This window comes from Ursus arctos, unplaced genomic scaffold (genome assembly GCF_023065955.2).
Source record: "Ursus arctos isolate Adak ecotype North America unplaced genomic scaffold, UrsArc2.0 scaffold_14, whole genome shotgun sequence".
NCBI classification, from domain to species: domain Eukaryota; kingdom Metazoa; phylum Chordata; class Mammalia; order Carnivora; family Ursidae; genus Ursus; species Ursus arctos.
Genome location: NW_026622808.1, coordinates 51,276,417 through 51,299,794, shown reverse-complemented (window position 1 = coordinate 51,299,794; position 23,378 = coordinate 51,276,417). Strand labels below are relative to the sequence as shown.

General features: G+C 42.1%; 1 protein-coding gene across 19 annotated transcripts in view; it reads left to right on the top strand.

Moving 5' to 3' along the window:
• The window catches only part of FOXP1 (forkhead box P1), a 571,962-nt gene extending 554,097 nt beyond the window's left edge, over window positions 1-17,865 (top strand). For all 19 annotated transcript variants that reach the window (XM_026501232.4, XM_026501233.4, XM_026501229.4 and 16 more), the window contains 4 exons: window positions 1,255-1,376; window positions 3,072-3,141; window positions 7,535-7,701; window positions 13,030-17,865. In XM_026501232.4, coding sequence (XP_026357017.1) covers window positions 1,255-1,376; window positions 3,072-3,141; window positions 7,535-7,701; window positions 13,030-13,174 — 504 coding nt within the window. In that variant the 3' untranslated portion in view covers window positions 13,175-17,865. The remainder of the gene's footprint in view (window positions 1-1,254; window positions 1,377-3,071; window positions 3,142-7,534; window positions 7,702-13,029) is intronic.
• The last annotated feature ends 5,513 nt before the right edge of the window (window positions 17,866-23,378 follow it).

The following is a 23,378-nucleotide window of genomic DNA, read 5'->3' as shown; positions in this document are numbered from 1 at the left end:
TCTCATCTGACTCCTCAGAGTCACCAGTGGTGATTATCTCAAAGTGGCAACAGTGCTCAGTATCTCGAGAGCGGAAGTACTTGCAGGCAGCCCAGGGGGTGGAGTGCCGCACGTTTGAGCGATGGCAGCATCATCGGGGTGGAGTGGAGGATGGTGCAACGTGGCACGGGAGATGGGATGTATGCATCCTGTCTTCAGGCCACAGCGGTCACCCGCTTATGCCCTAGAAGAAGAAAGTTCTGAGTCAATGGCCTGGGTCGTTTTGTAATGTCCTCATGTCTACTTTGGAGTCCAGATCAGTACGTTCAACTAAGGAGGCTAAAGAAATGAAGCCATGTTTGTTCCCGGCCCCAGTACGGGTTGTGGATTTTTCTGAAAATCGAAGGAAAGAGATGTTAAAGCTTTTCACCTTTGAGTCGAGGTCCTCCTTTTCAGTGGGCTATGGATGTCAAGGGTCTCCATTTAAGGATGATCTTAGAAATGACATTTACCCATAAGCAAGAAACACGGGGGTGGGGGTTAGAAATATGTGTCTTTAGAACCATCAGCTGTAGGAGTATCATCTTTTTGCCATTGAGAGTTCTACTCATTTCTTTGGCATTTTTTGTTAATTAAGGTAATTGCCCGTAGTAAGGGCCAAGGTTTGTATCTATTCGGGAAGGTAAGACGTGGCTTGATGACAGACTCTGATGTGCTGGGGATCACTTCACTCCCTCATCCTGTCAGCTGCAGGAGGTGATGCTCTCAATGGTAAAATCCAATTTAGATAAATCTGACAAAACCCGTAAAAGGTATCAAAGCCAAAACTTTTGAAAAAAGAACAAGAAGAAAATGTATTTAACAATATTATCATCTTGCATGATTTAAAATACCCTTTTTAATGAGAGATGAGTGGGTTTAAAGGGGATAGTTTTGTGCTCTACATGTTTGTTCTGAAGTCATATTAACAGTATTTTCAGATTTTTACTGTGAACCCTATTTGGGGCGTATCTGCGTATTCACGATGTCTTCTGGGTAGCTACTACCAGAGACTAGATGTAAATGCCAGAGTATAATTAATTGATCATTTTGGTTTTTCTATTTTTACATTTGGAAAAGGCATCCTTAACCTCAAGAAGGTCATCCACGGGGGTGGTTAGCTACAGCTCTTGGGGATGGTTTGACAAATGTGGACTGTGAGGCTGAATTTACTGCTGTTTTTGGAGTCTTTTCTTATAGAAAATGTAAATGTTCTCTCTTTTATACTTGCTGCAGAATGCAGTGCGTCATAATCTTAGTCTTCACAAGTGTTTTGTGCGAGTAGAAAACGTTAAAGGGGCAGTATGGACAGTGGATGAAGTAGAATTCCAAAAACGAAGGCCACAAAAGATCAGTGGGTACGTCCGCCATGTTTGAACTTCTTAGCCTAGCTTGGATTGTGCTAACAAGTGTCAAGTAGAGGCTTTTGGCTGCTAGACGGTGTTAGACCAACGAACCGGTTTCACGTTGTCTCAGTTAAGGGAAGCAAAAAAGCATTTCATCCCTCCTGTTTTGTATGCCCACCAGTCCCCTGCCCTGCTTGCCGGTCTTTGTTGCATCCCACGCTAGTAGCTTTTAGGTGGCAATGCATATTAACCCTCACAAACCATTTGCTTATGCTTATTGCATTTTATTTTCTTTTTCCTGTTCCCTGTATTGGATGTCTGTTCTGCCCCCCCAACCCCGTCTCCTTTTGTTGCCACTCCATCTCCTTTGCTGCTGCTCCTATCCCAGGGTGCCATTCGCACCAACCTCTCACTGCATAAGTGCTTTATCAGAGTAGAGGATGAGTTTGGGTCCTTTTGGACAGTTGATGATGAAGAGTTTAAACGTGGCCGCCATATTCAACGAGGCCGTCCTCGCAAATACTGCCCCGATGAAAACTTTGACGAGCTTGTCACACAGTAAGAGCCTTTACTTGCTTTTGTTTTGTTTTTTCTGCTGTTGCTTTGGCTTTGCATGGTTGACTCATCCCATGTAGTTCTGCATTTCACCAAGTAGCAGTGCCACGGCTTTCTGCAATGAAACTAAATTGTGTGATTCGTACATGTATTTCTCCTGTTTCTCTTTGGAACACCAGTGCCTGAGTAATGCTTTTTTGACGTCTTTAATGCACATGTTGCTTGTACTTTGATTCAGCAGCTTACGGGGACCCTTTAAGAGTAAATACCTTGGCTTGAAAGTAGTTCCTCCATGTTAAAAGGTAGCTTTTACGGAGAGTTAAAATGTGTATTTAACGGGGTAAATTTCTTGGTATTTGCCCACTCGGTGAAAATAACATTAAGTGAATGAAAATGAATGGAGAGAGAGAGAAATCCGTAGCAGCACACGCACTTCCTTTAAAGGCGAGCGATCAATCTGGGTGGCTTCCTACTGGAAGCCTCTCCTTCTAGAGATTTTTTTCGAACGGTATCTTGTCTTCCTTGGCTGAGTTCATGGACACAGCATCTTACAACCTCCCAGATCTGGCTGTGCAAGAAAGATCTCCACCCAGCCTCCCCGCCTTACTTGGGAACAACCCTTCCCTGCCCCCCCTTCTCCCCATCTTCTTTTAGCACTAAATGTGCCTCAGAGGGGGACCTCCTTTAAGAGCCATCCTGCCTTCCCTCCTACGGTCATTCTGGAGTTACTCTCATGGAGACGATTCTCTAGCTAACTCCCAGGAAACCCTGCTGCCAGCTCCCTGACTGACTTCCCCTACCCCCCAGAGCTTCTGCCTTCCTGTTGGACTCATGGCAGCTACTCAGAGAGGTCAAGATTTTTGGGGGGTGGGGGGGAGCATCAGTGGAGGAAGTGCCCAGGGCTGGTCTAACTGAAGCCCGAATTTTATACCCAGTTTTCCTGAAGAGCAAATTCCTACCCTGGGGTGTTCACACAGACCAGCCCCGTAAAGCCAGGGGCTGAGGAGAAAACCCAACTTTCCTTTGGTTTTGTTAATGGGGGAGATTTCTGATTTGGCAAGGGGATAGCAGCAAGCTTAAGATAAAACTTAGCTTTAGGAACTCGGGGGCTGATTGCGTTTAACTTTGAGTTTTTATCTTTTTCTTATGCAGTAACCCTTCCCTTATTAAAAACATGCAGAGCAGCCACGCCTACTGCACACCCCTCAATGCAGCTTTACAGGTAAGATTAATGGTTGTCCCGAATCTGCAGCAGAGGCACATGTCTCCCCCACTCATTTCAAAATATATTAGCCTCGCTCTAATTAGATATTAAATTTTAATTCCGTTAAACTTTTTTCTTAAGTGCACAAAGCATCGTACTCCCTGGAGGCAAACACATCGGGCTGCTTCAGCATTAGCGGGATGCTTAGCATTTTGAATATTGTGGCAAAAAAATTAAAAGTTCACTTATTAATATTTATCAGCAGTATCATAATTTCCATCCTCTTATTTCAGAATTTCACTTGAGGCAAAAATACCACAAGTGTAATTACTCTAGCACAGCTATTAATGTGCTGGATGAGAGGCCAGTGTATCACATGACCTTCTATTGTTCACGGGTTTAAAGAGAAAGCAGAGCTTTTTAGTTCTTCTAAAGTCTGTTTTAGCATCTTCAGTCTGTTGCAAGGGGGCGGGGGGAGTGGTGGAGGGAGAGATTCAGGTTTGGTTCACTTGGTAAAAGTAAACTGTTTTTGTTTAAACTAGAGAGGTGTTGAAGAACACTCTAGGTTTCCAGCAGATTGCTCAAGATTGCATAAGCGTACAGAATGTTTGTTTCCCACTGACAAACCAAGCACTCATTACATAACCAGCATTACCGGGGGATGAAGACACTGGTTTTGAGCAGGACTGAGTTTACCACTCAGATACGCGTTACCAAGGCCGCCGAGCCTTTTGTTTAGCCCATTTCTCAGTGGTCCAGTTTGAGTTTGGCCCTGCCTCGACTGTTCTAGAAGATGGGCCAAGGGAATCTCGCTGCCTTGAAAAAGGCATATTCTGTACGTATTTTATAATCCAAGGCCGTCGCAGACCTTCACGGCATGAGTTCTTGCTGGGGGCTCTACCGCCCGTACTTAGTGCAATGTCTTGTGCCCCTCCAAAGGGCCATAACACACAAACAGAGAGAAACCTTTACAGAGAAACAAGAGCATCTTAAAAAGGCTCCTTGAGGGGTAAGGGAAGAGAGAGAATGAAAAATGGTTGAGATCCTTGACGTTATGGGCACAGAGTGGGTGAAGAGGCAGGAGAGCGGGACGGGCACGTGGTTCTCACTACTCATAGAACAAGCACTGATTGAATGATTGAGCACCTGACCTGCACCGTCAGTTTCCCAGATCACTCAGCACAGCCTCTCGGCTCCCAACAGTAGATGATACACCTTCAACACAGTTTCCGCGCAGAGGCAAACGCACTGAACTTAGCTTTTCAGTGATTATATTTATTTATTTTTAGCCTGTACCAACTAACTTTAATGGGAGGAACTACTTTCTGAGTTTGTTAATTACTTGTAGTTTACACAGTAACTTTAGGAAAAGCAAATGAGAGCACGCGTAGATGCCGACTCTGTAAATACCATTCATTAGTAACTTATTTTCCCTGGAGTCTTGTGAAGTGTGAATTTAAAGGCTGCTCTATCTGGAAGAGTATTAAGATTACAAGCACATTTTACATTCATGAGGCGGAAAGGAAAGAAAAAAAGCAGTGAGCCTCTGGATTCTCTTCACTATGTGACTAATTTAAATTAGTATGCCTTATCATGACAGAACTGTTCATGTTTCTTCTCGAAAACATTTGGTTTTGGCATCCTCCCTCCCCCTTCTCATTTCCAGGGCTAGCCCAAAAAACGATCCTGTAGTTTTCCAAGAACACTTTATGCGCATAATGAGGTGAGGTGAATAAATTGATATAAATTCATGATGGGAGGAATGGATCTTTTTCCTCTCGTCGAGGAGTTGGGATCCACGGTCAGTAGACAGTCTCCTGTAACTTTCTGCTGTGCAAATTAAATCAGGACTGTACCAGCAGGCTTTCCTTCCCATTATTGCCCATTTCCATTTTTCAAGACAAGTAAAAATAATAGTGGAACAACATCTTAAAAAGATTACTAGAGCAACATAATGCATGATATACAATATATAAAATAGGACAGCAGAATCCACTACAGAAATAAAACATTGGACGTGAGACAGATTGCATTATGCTCTGAAAAAGTGAAGTAACTAAGGGTAACCGTAAAGCTTCTTATTTATAGACTGCCTTTCCCCCGAGGAGCTTAGCATGGTTCATGTTCCAGGAGCAGCGGTACTTATGGACTTCTACACTATTACTGAAGCACTTTTTTTTGTTTTTTGGGGGCTTTTTTGTTGTTTTCGGCAAAGGTGCCAGTTTGATAGGAAACCACGTACTGTCTACAGGACCATTTATGTAATTAAGTCCATTATAAAAACCGTACCCCACCTGCTCCTCTGTAGACATCAAGTACAAAAAAGAACCACTTTGTTAATGTTTCCAGCCTTGGGTGGTTGCTTTGATTAACTCAACAAAGAAGGTGCAAGAGGCGCTAAGGCCGATCAGGCACCATCCTCCCACTGGGTCGTTTTCTTAAAGGGACAAGGCTGGTTTTCTTCATTTATATCCTTTCTGGTCTCACCACCGGGGGATCAATAGAAGTGCTCGCCTTTTGGATGCCTTTCACCACTGTGGCTGTTGGGCCTCAGCCCACGTTTTAACGACCTTCACCTAGAACACTTCGAGAGCCAAGAAGAACACATCATCTTAAGAAGGTTGCTCTGTCCGTGAGGGTGACCATCTTATGCCAAAGAACACCTTCTTACAAACATTTCAGTTTTGTCCTTACCTCTCCATTTTTTGACTGGAGAAGCTGCTAAAAAAAAAAAAAAATACGCTGTAGAGATGGCCCCACTTGGGCCCTGTTCTGTGTCATGGTGAAATGTGAGCGTGAGAGCAGAACTTCCATGACTGGGAGAGGCATGACCACTGAGTTGTCACAAATGAAGGCCGTTAAGATGCTTGTCCAGCGGCAGTTTGCAAAAAAATAAAATAATCTGGCAACGGTTCTTGCTTTTTGCTCTGCCAAAAAAAGAAAAAAATGCTTTATTGCAATTATAAGAGATCTGTTGAAAAAAGTACTTGATGCAAATTATTTAACAAACTGTAGGAGAGCGAAGGAATGTTCAGATTTGCTGTTCTTCAAAATGAGTTCACCACATTTGGAAATAAAAACAGGCTTTCTTTCCCCCCCCTTTTTAAAAGCAAGCAGTTATGTAAATCCAGAAGTGGAGGGACGGGAAAGCCGTGGGCTTGCACAGAGCCTGGCTTTGAAATCGTCCATTGGCCAATGCCGTGTTAAGTGAAGACCCGTCACGGGGGCTTGTATCTAAGAAGGCATTCCTGGCTTTGGAGTTTGTACAGTGAGCGACGCTGCAATTGTCATAATAGGCACATTCCCTGCAGCCCAGCTTTGCACCCGTTCTGTCTTCATTTTTGGCTCTTTCTTTCTCTCTAGAGCCAGGATTTCTAGAATCCTTTGGACTCTTGTATGACTGGCCGATTGAAGTCACCATGCCAGATTGTACTTCCTCTCATTAGGATGGAAAACCAAGCCTACTGTACTCTGCAGGAGGACAGTTTTGATAAATCTTGGTCTAATTACACTGCCAGTTTTTGAACGTCTGTCCTCTTTAATAAAATGAAAAGTTACTGGGTCATAATCACTACCCAAACGAAACAATATGGATACTTTAGTCCAGGGTTGTATTTAATTACTGTCTGCATTTGAGACTGGGTGGTCATTTTATTCAAACACAGGAGGATGGGAAGTGAACAGGATTCCCCCCTCCCCCCCCCAGACTTCAGGATTTCCTGTTTTCTCCGTTTCCACACTTTGGGGCTGACACTCATGTAAAGTGACAGATATTTTTTTCCTTCAGTCCTAAAATTCCAGGTTGACCGGTCTGAGTCTGAAGGATTGAGATAACTGGGGGGTAACGCCACACAAACTACACTAAACAGATTCAAAAATCATCAAAACCGAAATGATGGCGGGAGATAAAAATGGGCCCCAATTCTATAATCTCTTCCTTTTCTATAGGATCTAAGAGGTAAATGTTTATGGAAGTTCTCATAAGTTTGAGCTGTGAGGCCAGAATAATTGGATCAGATCTTTAATATCCAATACTGGCATCATCAAAGTGGATAAAGAAATGAAAATTCCATTATATTTCCCTGTGATCTGGAAATATTCAGTTCCTCTTGAAAGAAGGCATCCGACGGAAAGCTCATTTTAGATAGTCCTGTCTAAACCACGTGACTCTTCCCAGCAGGGCTAAATTGAGTCCTCCCTCCCCACCAGCGCTTTGGTCCCAGCTAGCTCTTGGTAACCAAGCATGGGACATGTGTCACAAGTCTGCCTTTTAAAGCAAAATCCTCCTCCCACTATGAGAAACTTGTATCTATGAACCTCAACGGAAGATCATTGACTACAGCCGTAATTAACGGCTTCCCTGTCTCTGCTTACTCTGTGTCCTCACGTGTTTTCTCTTGGTTGCTAACAGGCTTCGATGGCTGAGAATAGTATACCTCTATACACTACCGCTTCCATGGGAAATCCCACTCTGGGCAACCTAGCCAGCGCAATACGGGAAGAGCTGAACGGGGCAATGGAACATACCAACAGCAACGAGAGTGACAGCAGTCCGGGCAGATCCCCTATGCAAGCCGTGTGAGTACCGTCCACCCAGAAGGTCTCTGCGCTCAGGTCCCCATCTCCCACTTCGATGTGCACACAAGCCCTTCTCTAGCTGCTTTTGATACCTTTTCTGTAATTTCTGCTTTCCTTGAACCTTGGTAAAAGTTTGCGCTTCTGGAAATGTTTAGCTCGGTTAGCGCAGAAAAGGACCATTTACTAACTTTCCCATAAAAGCAATCAGCTTCATGCAGCCCTACAAGTGCACACGGCAATAAAACGGGTGACTCATTTGCTTTTTTTCCCTCTGCTTGGCATCTCAGGCCATTATTTAAGCCGCATTACCTTTTCCTGCTAAAATCGGTATGCGTCTCTGTCAGTTTGTTCAACTTGCGGGCGCGCCAAACCGAGCAGGGGGAGAAAGAATGCTTGTTTACTTGGTTGCGTGATGGGCTGAACCGCAAACACAAGGCTGGAGCGTTATGACCAAGCATTAATGATGGCACAAATGAAAGGCGGCATGATTTATACATTGCTCTTAAAATATCAAAAGGAAAATTAATAGGAGCATTATAGCAGCAGACGGCAGTGTAATGAGCACCATATAACTGAATGAAGTGATGGGCGATGGTGTCCCTGCTGAATGTGAATGGCACTAGGACCGGGCGGACCACACCCCCCTCCACCATGGGGGGCGACGGCGGCGGAAGAGCCCTGACGGGGGCAGCTCCCTCTCTGCCAGGGAAAGTTTAAAAAAGAAAAGCAGCCACGTTTTTCCAAGTGATTGTATTTGTGGGGGATTTTCAAGAGGGACAGTGTCTCCCTATGAGCAAATGTCTCTCCACTGTTTCCCACTTTAAAGGAAGACACCAATCCAGGCCATTTTGTGTACACACGCCTCCCGAATTACCTGACCAACATCTTAAGATAATTTGAGTGATGGGAATGGAAAATGTGACCTGTAGCCACGAGGACCAGAAAGAATTGGCATCAAAGAATACGGAAAAGAAAAATGCTGTCAGCCAGGGAAGGGGTGGGTTTGAGGGAATCTGAAATTGGATTATTTAGCATTTGAATTTCATGCCCAATGTGTTTTGAAAAGGATCTTAAAAGATGGAAATAATCGTTTTTAATTTATGTGAACAGTCTCTTAGCATTTCCTACACACCATTTTAAGAGAGCGTGTTTATCCTTGACACTGGTGCTGCTGTGTGTCGTCTTTCCTAAAGCAGGCTGGTGTTTCTGACTTGACTGTAGTCACACTCGTGTTCATTTTTAAATCATTGTCACGACAGGAGTGTTTACTCAGATATTAAGGAAGTTCAGAGCAAATATAAATTGGTATATAAGCTACTTCAAGAAATGCTCGTTACAGCAAGTATTTCTGAAGTTATGGAATGGAAGAGAGACTATTTCGCATCAACCATACAAACTCCAAGGGTTAGCTAATGTATATTCCTACTATTTGGTGCAAAGCATTACTGAAAAGAGAAAGATATCTGGATAAAAACCTCAGGCAACAGTTAAGAAAGACGCTAATTTTGCCGTACGAGATAAAGCCACTGCAAAGTTAATTTGTTTAGCAACTTTGAATTAATCCCAGTATTACCAGAAACCACATTTCACAAGCAGTCAGCATAATTTTTAATGAAAAGAAGGTTTCGGTCGGGTTTTGTCTGGGTTTGTTTTGGTTTTGTTCAGGAAACCCTACGTAAAGATGTCAAAATGCATGCTGTTGTTCAGATCTCCCCGCTTTACACTGTTTGCTAAATATAATTACATGTCAACAGCATGGTCCCTGTGCCTGCTCTCAGTGTCACAGACTGTTACTCTTTTTGACCCTGTATTTCCATTAAGTGAATGCTGTAATGACATAGTTTTCCTTCTTGTGCAACATGCATTACCCTGCTATGATGCAAATTGTTTCTTAACTGTTCTAGTCTATTGGAATAAATCCAGCCGTAAACTTTACGGCACGGCTTTAAGGGCCTTGTTAGAACGGCAGCCCAGCTACTGTCCAGCGTCGAAGCAGAGCTCCTCGTTCCGACCCTTTCTGCGCCGCTCCGGCACTACCACATTGTGTTTTTCTTCGGAAACACGAGAAAGTAGCCACATAATTATGGCTTTGGGGCATTAGACTTTTATCCTGATAGGAGCTCACGGAGCTACAAAGCGAAATACTCCATGCTGTGCACACACCCTCCCAACACAATGCCTCTAAACACCAGTCAGCATTAAAAACTCTCGTGTTCCCAGAGTGGCTAGACAAAGGAATTACTCAGATGTAAGGAGGGAAATATGTGGTTTTGCACAGTTATTCATGGAAGTAGGAGTTGGGGGGAAAGGTGGGGCAGGGGGCGATGTGCGAGATGGTGCCTCGTGCAGTTCCGATTTCTAGGAGACACATGAATGTATGTGAAGCATCGTATCTTAAATAGTTTGCATCTCACCTGAAAGGTGTCTTGCTTGGAAATCCATTCTGTTTTATTCTCTGAAGCGCTGCAGGCCTGTGTGACTGCATTTGCCACACTCAGGGGGATCTGCTGGTATCAAGAAATGTTGTGAAGCTGGATTTCATTTCTCTGGAGTTTTAAGAAGCCTTAATGTCTAACTCGGTTGTGTTGTCAGGTTGTCACACGGATCTCGTCGGTTAGCATTTGTTGGGGACCCGCTCTGCATTAGGCGCTGGGGTGAGCCAGCATGCGTGATAGGGTCCTAACCTGTGTCTTGGGGATGGCAAATAATCTTACTCAAGCTTAGCTGCAACTTTCCAGGGAAAACAAAATCTTCTCTAACATGAACATTGTATCTGGTTTGGTTTTGTTTGTGCCTAGCAAAACATTTGTCAGAGTGGAACACTATAAAGCAAGAACTTCATTAAGAATGTTCCATTTCTTCTCCGTCCTCCCACCCCCTTCTGCCCATATAGCCTTGTATCAGGTCATCAAATTCAGGTTTATAAACTTATTGTTTAAAGAAGTGAAAGGACGAAAATGTTGATAAGGGAAACCACATTTGAACTTCAATACAGGGCTAAGTAACACATAGATACATTTCTAGCCAAATGTGATCAGCAGAGAAGGGGGGGGAGTAATTTATGAAGGAGCACTGCTCAGTAGTGAAAATACGAAATCCAAACAGGAAGAAATGGTCACCGCTGTCTCCAATCCAAGAACAATTTAAGGTAACTGGAGCTTACCATATACCTGCTAAGCAACAAAATGTTTTTTAAAAAGTAATGCTTGGGGCTGATGAAGTTCAGTCTACATTGATATCACCCGTTTGGAAATTAATACTGTAATAAATCTTAGGAACCATAAAGATATTTTTGGCCTTTGCTCCCAGAATTCATTCTTAGAAATTTATCCTGAGGAGGTAAATCAACAGAAATAGGAAGATTAATGGATAAAAGTGGTCGCTGTATTATTCAAAGAGCAGAAGGGAGAAAAAAAAAAAAAAAGACAATCGTAAAATGCCCAGTATTAAGGAACTGATGCGTCCACACAAGGCATCATCTCATATACCCATAAAAATTACAACGGAAAAGGCTGACAAAATAATCGCACCTGTTAGGTATATGATATGTAAAATAGGATGCCACACAGGAGAGGATAGGCAAAAACAAAAAAGCTACCTTAATTTTGGTTTATGGGTGATTTTTTTTTTTTAAAGGCATAATCATTAGTACACTTAATTCTTCCCAAAAGAATATAGGGAATCCTACCAGGGCTGGCTTCAGAGGCATGGTTAGAAGTGGCAACGCGCTGCCATTTCCATATTGAAACTCTGGCTCATTTTTGAACCGTATCTTCACTCTTCACGGAGCTCTGCAAATTACATAGCCAGTCCTGGGTCCTCCTGTAGAAACACAGAGAAGTCGGGCCATGAAAAAAACGAAAAAGGTTGGAGCACAACCCATAAAATGCACGGGACTCCAACTTGGAGACACATTGCGCTTTGCAGTTTGTTTTTAGGAAGATGGGCACCATTTTTTAAAAGCTATTTATCCTGACATCTCCCTACCCCCAGACACTCTCTAGGCTGTGCTAATTTTAGAGTCAATTGGTTTTCTGAAGGTTCACATCGTCAAGGGCAGTCCAAAGCACTCCTGTTTGTTTTTAAATGGTTCAAGTGGCCTTTGGGGTTTGCATACATCAATTATTTAGGAAATCAGCCATCCCCAGTACCACCTCTTATTACTAATACTGGATAATGTCAATTAAAAAATCCTCCCTTCTGCAGCCCGTCCCAGCGATGGGACCATTTTAACTTGAATGGTTCTTTTACATATCAAAAGGCTTGCAACAGAAAGTAATTTGTATTTGCAAAGGATCGGTTGTAAATATGATTTACGAACAACATTTCTCAATTGTTATCGGAGTGGTTTCCGTGATCCCCCGCAGTCCCCTTCGGGGGCACCGTGTGCTGGGCCGTAATGAGAAAGTTGGCAGATCCCGTCACCGGCTGCGGCGTCCTGGTGGCCGCTACCAGCCAGCCCTCTTGTTTTGCCTTGTTTACAGCTGACAGCGTTATTATTCTGATTGGGGCTCTGCTTTCTTATCATATTGTTGTGTTGGGCGAGCCTTTTCCTCTCCGTTTGTGTTTCCTGGCAGGGCTTTTCTTGCCTTATTGACAGTTTGTGAAAATATGCATTAATTTGGAGTTTCAAGCATGTATCATGGTGTCTCTTTGCTGTGTTTGCTTGAAGTTGATTAATGATAGAACCTCGCTTGGGGTCGGTCTCTGGAGAGTTCTTTCACAGGTTCTGCATGTTAACTAGCAAAGCAGAACACACAGCAAGCCACGATTAGCCCAGCCTCCCGCGCTCAGTGGTCCCCACAAACCACCATTGTGTTACAGATTCTTATTTCACGTAATGATTGGAAGACTCGGATTCTTCTCCCCAGGATGCCACTCCGGGCCCTGTTATCTGTGGCCCTCCTGGGACCAGCGGCCTTGCCTGGGAGCTTGCTAGGGATGCAGGGTCTCAGGCCCCACCGCAGACCTGCTGAGTCACACGTGGCACTTTAACAAGAGCCCAGGGTGACTTACACAGGACGGTGGGAGACATACTCGTGGGGAAGAGAGGCTGCTTCGGGCCAGAGCTCACTCTAGAGCAGCGCTGCCCAAAGGAACCTTCTGCCATGACGGAAATTTGTCCTCTCTGTGCTGCCCCAGTGGAACTAAGAACCTCCATTTTAAATTGCATGAAGTTTTCATTGGTTTTAATTTAAGGAGCTACACGTGGCTAGAGCCTGTGCTGGTGGACCCTACAGTCCCAGCGTGTGGCTGCTGTTGCCCAAAGCCCCCAACGTGCCGTGGTTGGGAGGGGCCCTCGAGTGAACCTGTTTTCATTTCTTCCAGGCATCCTGTGCACGTCAAAGAAGAACCCCTCGATCCAGAGGAAGCTGAAGGGCCTCTGTCCTTAGTGACAACAGCCAACCACAGTCCAGATTTTGACCACGACAGAGATTACGAAGACGAACCAGTAAACGAGGACATGGAGTGAACGTCTCTGGGCGGGGGCCAAACCCAAGAACGAAGATTGGGAAAAACAAACAAACAAACACACACAAAAAAAAAACAAAAAACAAAACAAAAAAACAAAACACGTCAAAAGTTAGCAGTGAAATTGTTCTCCATTTGTTGTACAGTCTGGAGGATTTTCACTACATTTTGACAACTCTGAAACGTGTTAACTCTTAGTGCCATCAAGAATCCCATTTGGGAGTATTTTTGATTTTTCTACTTTTTGTTGAAAAAAGGAATTTGTACTCTGTGCATTGGATGGACTTGTTTGGTACTTGGGATTTTCCTCTCTTAACAGTCAACATCAGTGTTGTACATTTGCTAAACAACTGATTCACTTTTAGCAGCAGACTTTGAACTGCAGTCCTGCCAGCGTGGGACACTGAGGACACCCAACTGAGCATGCGCACCGAAGCTGCAGACCAAGCCTCTGCCCGGAATTTAAGGATTCCAACCGACGACCGATTCGCACAGTACTGCATGTTGATTCTCACTGCCTTTACTTTTTTTTTTTTTTTTTTTGGTTCGTTTTTGTTTTCGTTTTGCTTCCAGTTGGGATGGGGAAGGCCTTTGTGTGTGTATTGGGGGGGAGGGGGTTAAAAAGTAATTATCCCAAACTTTTTAATGTATTGCTTTTTTTTTTTTTTTCTTGCTTCTACTATACCATTTTTAAGTTCTGACCTCAGGCCTCCATTTGGGCCCACGGCCTCCCGGAGGCTTCAAGTTTTCTGTACCTTGTGATGAATGTTAATAGGTGTTTTTATTATACAAAAGCTGAATGTCATTTCTCGTTCGTAGTTTTCTGTCACTCATTCCAGTTTCCTTCAGACATCACCACGTTTTCTCCAAAGTCAGAAAACATTCCGTTTGGTCTTTTTTCAAAAAAAGGTCCCAAATGCTGCACTCTACACATGAAGGTCCTCTCACACAGACGTGAAGTCCTGCCAGAAAGAGAATGAATGACAGAAAAAAAAAAAAAAAAAAGAATAGAGACACCCTAGGAACAATGCAGATTCATTCCACGAAGCAGTATTGGAGGTGGGAAGGGGGTTGTTTCCGATTTGGTTTCAGTTTTTGGGTTTTGGTGTTTTCTTTTTTGCAGCTACCATCGTGGTTAACAAAGGCCACAGCATTTCCCCAGCACAAGGAAACCTAGGCAGCACTTCCCCCCCCGCCGCCCCCCCACCCCCCTGCAAGAGCTCCTACTAGACCGACAGTGTGGCTGTGGAAGGCTCTCCCTCGGGTGACCAAGTTGCCATGGGCCACAGGCTCGCTGAGGCTAAAACCAGCATGGGTTGCTTTGTTTGCAAAATGGCCAAAAAAGCTGGCTTCCCTGAGCAACTCTGCGGAAAGTGGTGGCGGCGCTGAATTTAAACATCAGCCCAGACCTGCTTGGTGGCATTAATCTGTTTGAATGCAAATTAGATTTCAGATTGAATTTGTTATGGAAGTTAATGAGGACTGAGTTCAGCAAATGCTAAAGTGTTCATTTCAAACGCGCGAATTCGGTACTGCAGTTTGTTATGCAATATTATCACACCAAGCCAGTATCCAAAACTAACACGAGAAGACATCGAGGAGACAGGGGTGCATGGTGCCCCTGGGCGTTTGGAGAAACATCCATGGCACGCAGAGCATGACAGTCACCGGTCAGTACAACCTCAGTCCTTAGAACCCCTCAACGCCTCCACTCTGCACCCACTTTCCTGTCACTCACTCATTTATCTAGGACCGTAGCTTTCGTTTTGTTTTAGTTGGAGAGCCTTTCGGAGCTTAATTTATATTCTTTGTATCTTTTTTTTTTTCTAAAATTACCAAAGATATTACACAAAGGTAAATTATGTTCTCTGTTTTATGCTTTATCTGATGAAGCCAAATATCCTCTTATTGTTGATCAAAGGAGGCGAAAGAATTTAGAGGCAATTGATGAGCTCTAGGCTATTGCTAACCTGAGAAAGAGAACTGCTCCTTCGTCATAGAGTAAATTTAGAAGACCAACTAGGTAATGGAACCAAAGTTGTTACTTTTGGGTTTTTTTGTTTTTGTTTTTTTGTTTTTTTCTCGTTCTGTACCTCAACAGAGACCAAAACTCATAAAGAGAGGTTACGGGGCTGCTGAAGGTGTTACAGGAGCAAGGGAAAGAAGGGAGTCCCGTCTCAAAAACATGAATGGACGCCACTGCAAATTAGGGAGTAACCAGTAAAGGAGACAGTCAAGATAAAACGGAAAGAAAACAGAAAAGCTTCTACAATGCAACTCAATCATGTAGTACCATTTCTAGAATACGTTTTTTTGTTTTCCAGAAAGATTGTATGCCACTTTGGTTTTAAGGACCATGCTAGGATCACTGCATCAATTTTGCTCTGTCTGGGCATTGATCTTCCAGGTTTTTTGTTTTGTTTTAATGTTTTCCTTTTTCCTTCCTTTTTTTCTAATTAGGCTTTGGTCAGCATTTTTCATTAAAAAAAAAAAAAGTAACACTCCCGTCCACTCATAAGCTTGGTACAAAAACTTCTTTGCCAGTTTCTTTTGAAGCTTCACTCTGCTTTCTGTATAAAGGGCAGTCTGTGGTCACTCGAGACTTTTTTTTTTTTTTTTTTTTTTTTAACTTTTCCAGGCAGCTTCATGATGTGCAGGCAGTAGCCAGACAGGGTCATGGGAAGGGGGCCCTGTGCTTCTAAACTGAGTGGTTGCTGGTTAGTTTGGTATTCAAAAGAGGATAAAAATCTGGTAGATTAGTTCATTCTCAGCATGTGTAGCTAGACATGAGTAAAGATAACAGCATGAGAAACTGTTAGTACGCATACCTCAGTTCAAACCTTTAGGGAATGATGAAAATTAAAAAAAAAATACATTTCACTCAGTTGCACTTAGTCGTATGTCTTGCATGCTTAGTCTAAAGACTGTAGCAAAAAGAAAAAAAAAATTAGATTTTACATATCTTTGCAGGTATCACAGCCCTGCAGAAGAACCAACTGAAAAAAAAAATTCTCAGGCTTTACAGCAAGCAAACTTCACTATGATTTTTACAATTCTGATTCTGTATCCCTTGGGGGGGTGTTCCAGTCGCTTCTTTAGGATGGGGTTTATTATGTTGTACATATATTCCGACGTGTCTGTGTGAATCTTTGTCTTTTTTGGGGGAGGGCGGAGGGCGGTTCTTTTTTTAGATATTGTTCCTAAAAAAGGAATAAATGCATACACCTGTTTGTCAAAACACCTTTGCTTTTTGTGCAACTGCTTTATATTAACGATACTAAAAAGGAAAAAATAGCTTTGGAAAAAACTACTGTATGTAATGGGATTGCAGGATATGCTGCACATGTATTTTATTTAGTTATATCCTTGCTTTAAGATTATTGGATGACATTTCCTGACATGTGGGAGGGAGAAATTCCCTAACCTTTTTATTTCCCCCCCCCCTTTGGCTTTTAAATTGTAACATAGTTGACAGATTTTTTTTTTTTCTGTTCTCATTGATCAGAGCATTTTGTACAGATTTGTGTGTGTGTGTGCGTGTGCGCGTGCGCGCGCGTGTGTGTTAATCTGTTTTTTGATACATTCCTATCCCTTGTGTTTATCCTACCACTGCCTTCCTGGCTATCTTAAACCAGTTCATACATTTGAAAATAGAAAAAAAAAAAATGCTGTTTTAAAAAATGTTTTCTCCTGCTGCAGTAAATATTTTGCATGATGAAATGCCAGGGTCACACTTTCAAAGTTTATCAGTGAAGTAGTGATTAATAATGGGGAGTTGTCAAAGCTATTGAACTTTTTGTATTAAAAAAAAAAAAAACTTTACAAGGTGCCAAGATGTAAAGACAATTTGTTACTTTTTTTTTTTTTTTTTTCCGAAGAAGAAAAGCGTACTTTAGGGAGATAGTCCCTTGTATCAGGCAAATGCACTGTCAGGAATGAGAATCCATCGTCCTTGTCCCTAGAGTCTGTCCTTGTAAGAGAGTGACGCTGCCCGCAGTGAACCAGCAGTGAGCAGAAGTATCAAGGCTTCTGTACGTGAAGAGTGACCTCCGGCCTCGCCACCTTGGGACAGCTCTAACACTGTTTCCAGCATTCCGTCAGACCTAGTCAAGAACACCTTGGATTCTGCACCCAACGTCTGATGGATGTAAATCACTAGCTATTTTATCATGAAAAAAAAAAAAAAAGAAAAAAAATATTTCCTCTCCTTTCCACATTCCAGCTGAGCTCCGTTTCCAAGGGTACAAAGAAAACGCTCATAAGGATTTTGAATCTTTTGGGTACCTGTTGGCTCACGGTATCCCCTCTTGATATTTTGGATGTTTTTGAATGTCAGTTTCGCTTTTTTATCCTGAGAATGAGACTTAACGATTCTAAAGGCATTTTATGGGGCCCAGGGTAGTTCACACGATCTCTGCTACCCAAGAAGCCTTAAAGATGATGATGGTACAGCCCGGACTGTGCGCACGGTGCTTCGTGGATATGTGCTGCCAGTAACAAGAATTTTTTTCTGTTTCGTTTTGTTTTGATAAGGCATAAAAGCAACTCATTCCTTGACATCAACTGTAATTCCATCATTCCGTGTCTGTGGATACAGACAATAAAAAAAAAATGTTGTGTAGTCAGTACTCATTACTGACATGATCGCATTCTCAAATGCAATAAAATGCTGGTTCACACTGGTAGTAAAAAGTCGCGACAGCCTAAGTTTCTTTGCCCCTTCTGACCTGCTGATCTTGTATGTTAGGCAGAGGCCTTCGGTGTATCACCAGCTGCTTCCAACACAGAATTAAAATCAATCTTCACTAAAAGCTTTCATCATCACAGAGGGCTGAAGCTCATATCCTCAGGATTTCAGAGTGCTCAGCCTCCACTTAGGGAACGGGAAAACACTGAAAAGATAGAGGCTACCTTTTCTCCCGAGGAAGCACACCCTTATTTTTCCCTTCATCAAATTTTATACAGAAAAAAAAAAAACCACACACACACACACACAAAATGTTTAATAACTAGCATTAAGAGCAAACTAAAATTTCAGAGGAAAGCAATTTCATGAATAATTCATTAAAATTTCACATCTGCAAGATTAGTCATCCAAATAAAATGCTAATGTCAAAAACATGTACCGTCTATAATATTCTCATCAAGAAATCTTTTTGCATATAATGATAAATGCTTAGATTAGAACAAATGATTTTATAAAAATATTCTATCAAAAGTATGCTAGATAACCTCATCCAGTACAGAAAACAGCGAAGCTTCAGGAACTAAATAGTCCAGAAAAACCATCTTGATTTCGAGATTTGTTTCATTGCATACCTTGATAAAAAAAAAAAAAAAAAGAACCACTGCTATTTGTCTTTAATACTATTATGTTGTACATATTCTATGCTATTTGTCTTTAATACTATTATGTCGTACATATTCTAAGGATTAATGAGTTTGGGCATCATCTTCCAGTAAAAATTAAATTTGTGTATTGAAAGCAGCACTGGCAGTGTCCAAACCGGGGTGATCTAAAACCGTTCAGTCTGCAATTCGGAGCGTAACACAAGCCAAAAGATGACTTGAAAATTAACCGAGTTGCTGCTTTTCGGCCAAACGCCGGCTGCCGGTGAGGCACACATAAGCGTACTTTCCCAGCATTGTTTTGAAAAGCCTATCTTAGGGGGAAAAAAAATTTTAATATAGGTTTTGCTATTAAGTTGCAAAGTAGTGTCCTCTTTTCATTAACAGTTATGCCACAGTCTAGAAGCCCTCTAGTCTGATAATTAATAAAACATTTGAACCCTTAATTCTCATCTAGCTACTAAGAATATAATATTAGGGTTAATTGAAATTCCTTTAAATGCCAGGCTTAAACATAAATACTGCTTACAGCATATGCAGTTGGTAAAATTAAATATGTACACATATTTGAATAAGCTGAAGGACCCACACCAAGTATGACGGTGCATTAGGGAAGATGTTGCTGGTTGATGCCCAGTACCTTTCTCATTGTATTTCTGGAATTCTCCTGAAGCAGGAATATCCTCTTGTACACATTCATTTAAGACTGGTTGCTCTGATAAACGAGGCAGCAAGCCCAAAATATATGTTCTTCTTTTAAATGGAGGCCTTTATATAGAAAAAACCTAAACTCAGTAAGACTAATTTTACATCAACACAAACAGCTGCATGATATTAACGATCTCCCCCTCGTCTGCCCCCCCAACAGGCCAAAACAAAGTGTAATTAGTCTTTCTTACTAGATTTTGTCGTCTTTGGTATTACATATTTACATAGAGGGTAGTAATCATAATTTATCTTTCATCTTCATTGTAGTTGAGTCAAATAAAGGTATTCTTTATTAAAATGAAGTTGGGTCTCAAACCTTCATTTAAGGAACTGACTGACCGATGAAAGGTTTAAGACAGAATTCACACTGGAGGGAAATTAAATTACATACAAAAACACTGGTTTAACTGGGACAATATTTGGATTAGAAAGCCATCACTCTAGATATAACCTACTTTAATTTATTTTTAAACAGCATTTTATTTCTAAAAAAAACAAAACCCTATGTCGTCTTATTTCCACTCTGATTGTAAAATGACATTCGATGCTTAATAACACACCATATATATATATATATCTATATGAAATGATTAACGGTTTCTTTTTTTTTTTCTTTTTTCCTTTTTTTTTTTTTTTTTTTGGCTTATACCAAGAATATAGGGAGGAGAAAAAGACAAGCTTCAAGTTATAATGTTAATTTGAAGGTAACCGGCCTTTCAAGAATTAATTTCAGCCAAAGTAATAATCATTATTTACCAGCTTGTGACATTTTTATCACTCATCATATTAGCAAATTTCCATTGAAAATGCTAAAATGGTTCGTCATAAGGCAGATAACTGCTCTAGCTGTAAAAATGACCAACACAAGTGCCGGTACTCAAACATTAAATTATACTGTAATTAATAAAGACAGTTAAACTGTCTACTAGCAACAGCAATTTAGGTAACCACATTTGATCGGCTATAAATTGTAACTACATTAAAATTCCAGAAATATTAGCAATATGGATTACTTGATGGAAGTCACTGCTGATCACCAACTCCCCCCACCTTTTTTTTTTTAAACAACGGAAGCACAGGTCAGGTTGACCACAAATCCGTGGGCAAAGATCAGGCCTTAGCACTTTTAATCTTGTGAAACAAGCAATTACAAATAGTTGCATCGATTTGTTAAAAAGCTTTAGGTGACATAAATTGTTTCCTGTTTAGCTTCTTGCTCTGATACATAAATGTCACCGAGTCCAATATTAATTAGGGCCGTGGAAGAACACAGGGTGGCTTCCAGTGAAGACTCTGTCGGTCCTTCCGTTAACGTTCTCAAGAGCTGCTCTCGCGGCACCATTTGTCATGAGTGGCAGAGAGAGGAAAGGACAACTATTTTGTCATGTGAAGTCTTTAATACCAGCTTCATTTTGGGTTCTGAACTATATGACAGGATTTCAGACTTGCTTTATTGCCATCTGACAGCAGCACATTTTTAAAATATCTTTTAAATAGAATAATATTTGTAAGGCATTTCAGCCCCTGAAAAGCTAACACTTCTCCCTTCTGAATATATAGTACTATGTGTGTTTCCTTGGGTTGCTATTTCCACACTTAAAATATAATTTTAAATGGCTTGTGTGTGTTATTGACTTAACATAAATCAAATGTATCATATATACTTTCTTTAGGTTGGCATGCCACTTAGAAAAATACGTTAGATTCTGGGAGGAAAAAAAAAGTCTGGAGAAAATTTATTAAATAGAAGTTTTTACTGTAATAGAATATTAATGTAAGCCAATGCTCATTTACCATTAAGCCGATCCTTTTTTTAACATACACATGCTTTTTATTATTTTGCACTCAAGCAAAAATTCCACATTCAAAGACTTTCCATCTTGTCGGGAATGTCTCTGGCAGGAAACACAGAAGAAATCCTGACCTCCAGAAAGACAGCAGACGTCGTCCACGCTGAGCGTGAGCCCCACTAGGCAACAAAGGCAAACCCACTCCTAAAACGTAAGGTACGAGAGCTAGTCAACAGTGTGGAGTTGGGAGAAACAATTATTCCTGAAATCCTTCCTCACTGCTACTCCACGGAGCGCACAGATGAAAATGTTTGATTTGCAACATAAAAGATTCATTAATTACCACTTGAATATTTAAAGCTATTTTGCAGTCTAACAGAGATAGATAAAGCAGTGAATTAAAACCTCTAATAAAATTGTAAAAATATTTCGGTAAGTTTACCCGTGTTATGATTTAGGGAGAGATTCAAGCATTCTCACGGAACAGAATCTCAGCAATTCTCAAGTGTGTATTTGAAGGAAGGAGCTAAGTGTTGTGGGAATAATTTGTTTCTTACTTTAAAATGTTTACTAATAATTTATTTTCAAATCAAACTTGCTACTTTAGGACTCTATGGATGCGGGGATAAATCGTTCAAGTATGTCAGAACATTGCATGTCTGATCCAGAAATTTAAACACTTGGATAAGTATTCAGCTAGGCTGAGGGGTTTTGTGGCTATCACGTCAAAGTGGTAGTTTCCTGCCCACAAAATGCCTCAAGTCTAAAAACACCCAAACCCTGAAACACAGCATAGCAGTCCCTCCCAAGCACTGGATTTATCTACCTAGGATCCAATATAGCGTATGCCAGTGTTTGGATCCCAGGACCCTTGAAATAGACAGCGCCGAGCAAGCTCTTGGAATCAAATGCTAGAGAATCCAGAGGCCAGATTATCATCTCAGCCCTGACTGTAACAGCCTGGGTGACCCTGACAGGTCACTTCCTCTCTTTGGTCCTACCTTTCCTCTTCCTGTTAACAGAGGACATTTAAGTACATGACAAAAACGGTTCCTTCCAATTTTAAAATTCTAAATATTTAATAAGACATTCCACCACAGGGACTTTTCTTGATGAAATCTATGGTCTCAGCCTGAGAGTTTGTGTGGCATGCCGTATTTCACCGATATTGTAATAATTGTCTAGTTGGACTCTGCCTTGTGGCATGCCCCGTTAGGGACAGACTTCAGTAGCAGGCACGCATGACTCCATCCATCCACTCACCCACAAATAAGCATTCAATGACCTCCTCAAACTCAACACTGGGTACACAACTGGAATGAAGGTAAACACAGCCCTGGCCTCATTGTACCTGATGGGTTCCTGGGAAGAGAGTTCTGAATGCTAAGGCGCCCCGTAATGCATAAGTGCTAATGAGAAGGGAAGTACTGGAATACATAGGAGCATCACCGAATTGCACGAGGGACGATCAGTGAAGCTTCCCCGAGCACAGTGTTTAACTGGAACCCGAAGGATGAGTAAGAGTATGTCAGTGAGCAGGAAGCAGGGAAAAGATCTAAGCAGAGGCAAGAAAGCTGCAATGTCAGATGCATGGGGCTTCCCGGCAGGGTTAGCTAGCAATTTACAGAAAAAAAAAAAAAAAAAAAAAAAAAACCTAAATAAAATCATCTCTGCAGTTACCATGTATCAAGCAGATGGCAAACTCCTAATTCTAATCGTTAGCAGAGCCAAGTGCTCTGCGCGGTCCAGCCTGGTAAGTCCGGAGGAGGTGGTGCTAAATCAGTTTCACATTCAGGTGAGGACACGGGCTTCTCTCCAGGCTCCCTTCCAACCACACTGGTCACACCGTGTGCTTCCTGGGCACTGAGCCCACTCTGCCTCCACGCTCAGTGTTTCTATTCCCTTTGGAGAGGATGTTCTTTTCCTGGCTCTCTGCGTGGCTCCCATCCCTCCCTCCCTTCAAAGGTCACAGCAGAAAGGACTTTCCCGACCATACATTATAGATGGCACCCTCCCTGCCCACTCGATCCTCCGCGTTGCATATCCCCCTGCCCACTTTATTACTTCCACCGTGCTTAGCACCTCCCAGCATCATGTTTTCATTTGTGCCTTTCACATGGCACATCTCCCACCAACTTGAAGGGCAGAAACACTCCCTGTATGGTTTGCTACTGCCCTCCCGTCCCCCAGCAAGAGGACCACAAATGGATGCTCACATCTGCGGAGTGAAGGAGGCGGCGTCACCCTGCTGGGAAAGTTGGAGGCGGCAGAAACGCCCGCAGTCGCATGCACAACCTGCCAATATCGAGCCTCCTACTCTCTTTCAAGGCCACCCAAACCCAGTATCCCTTCTATGAA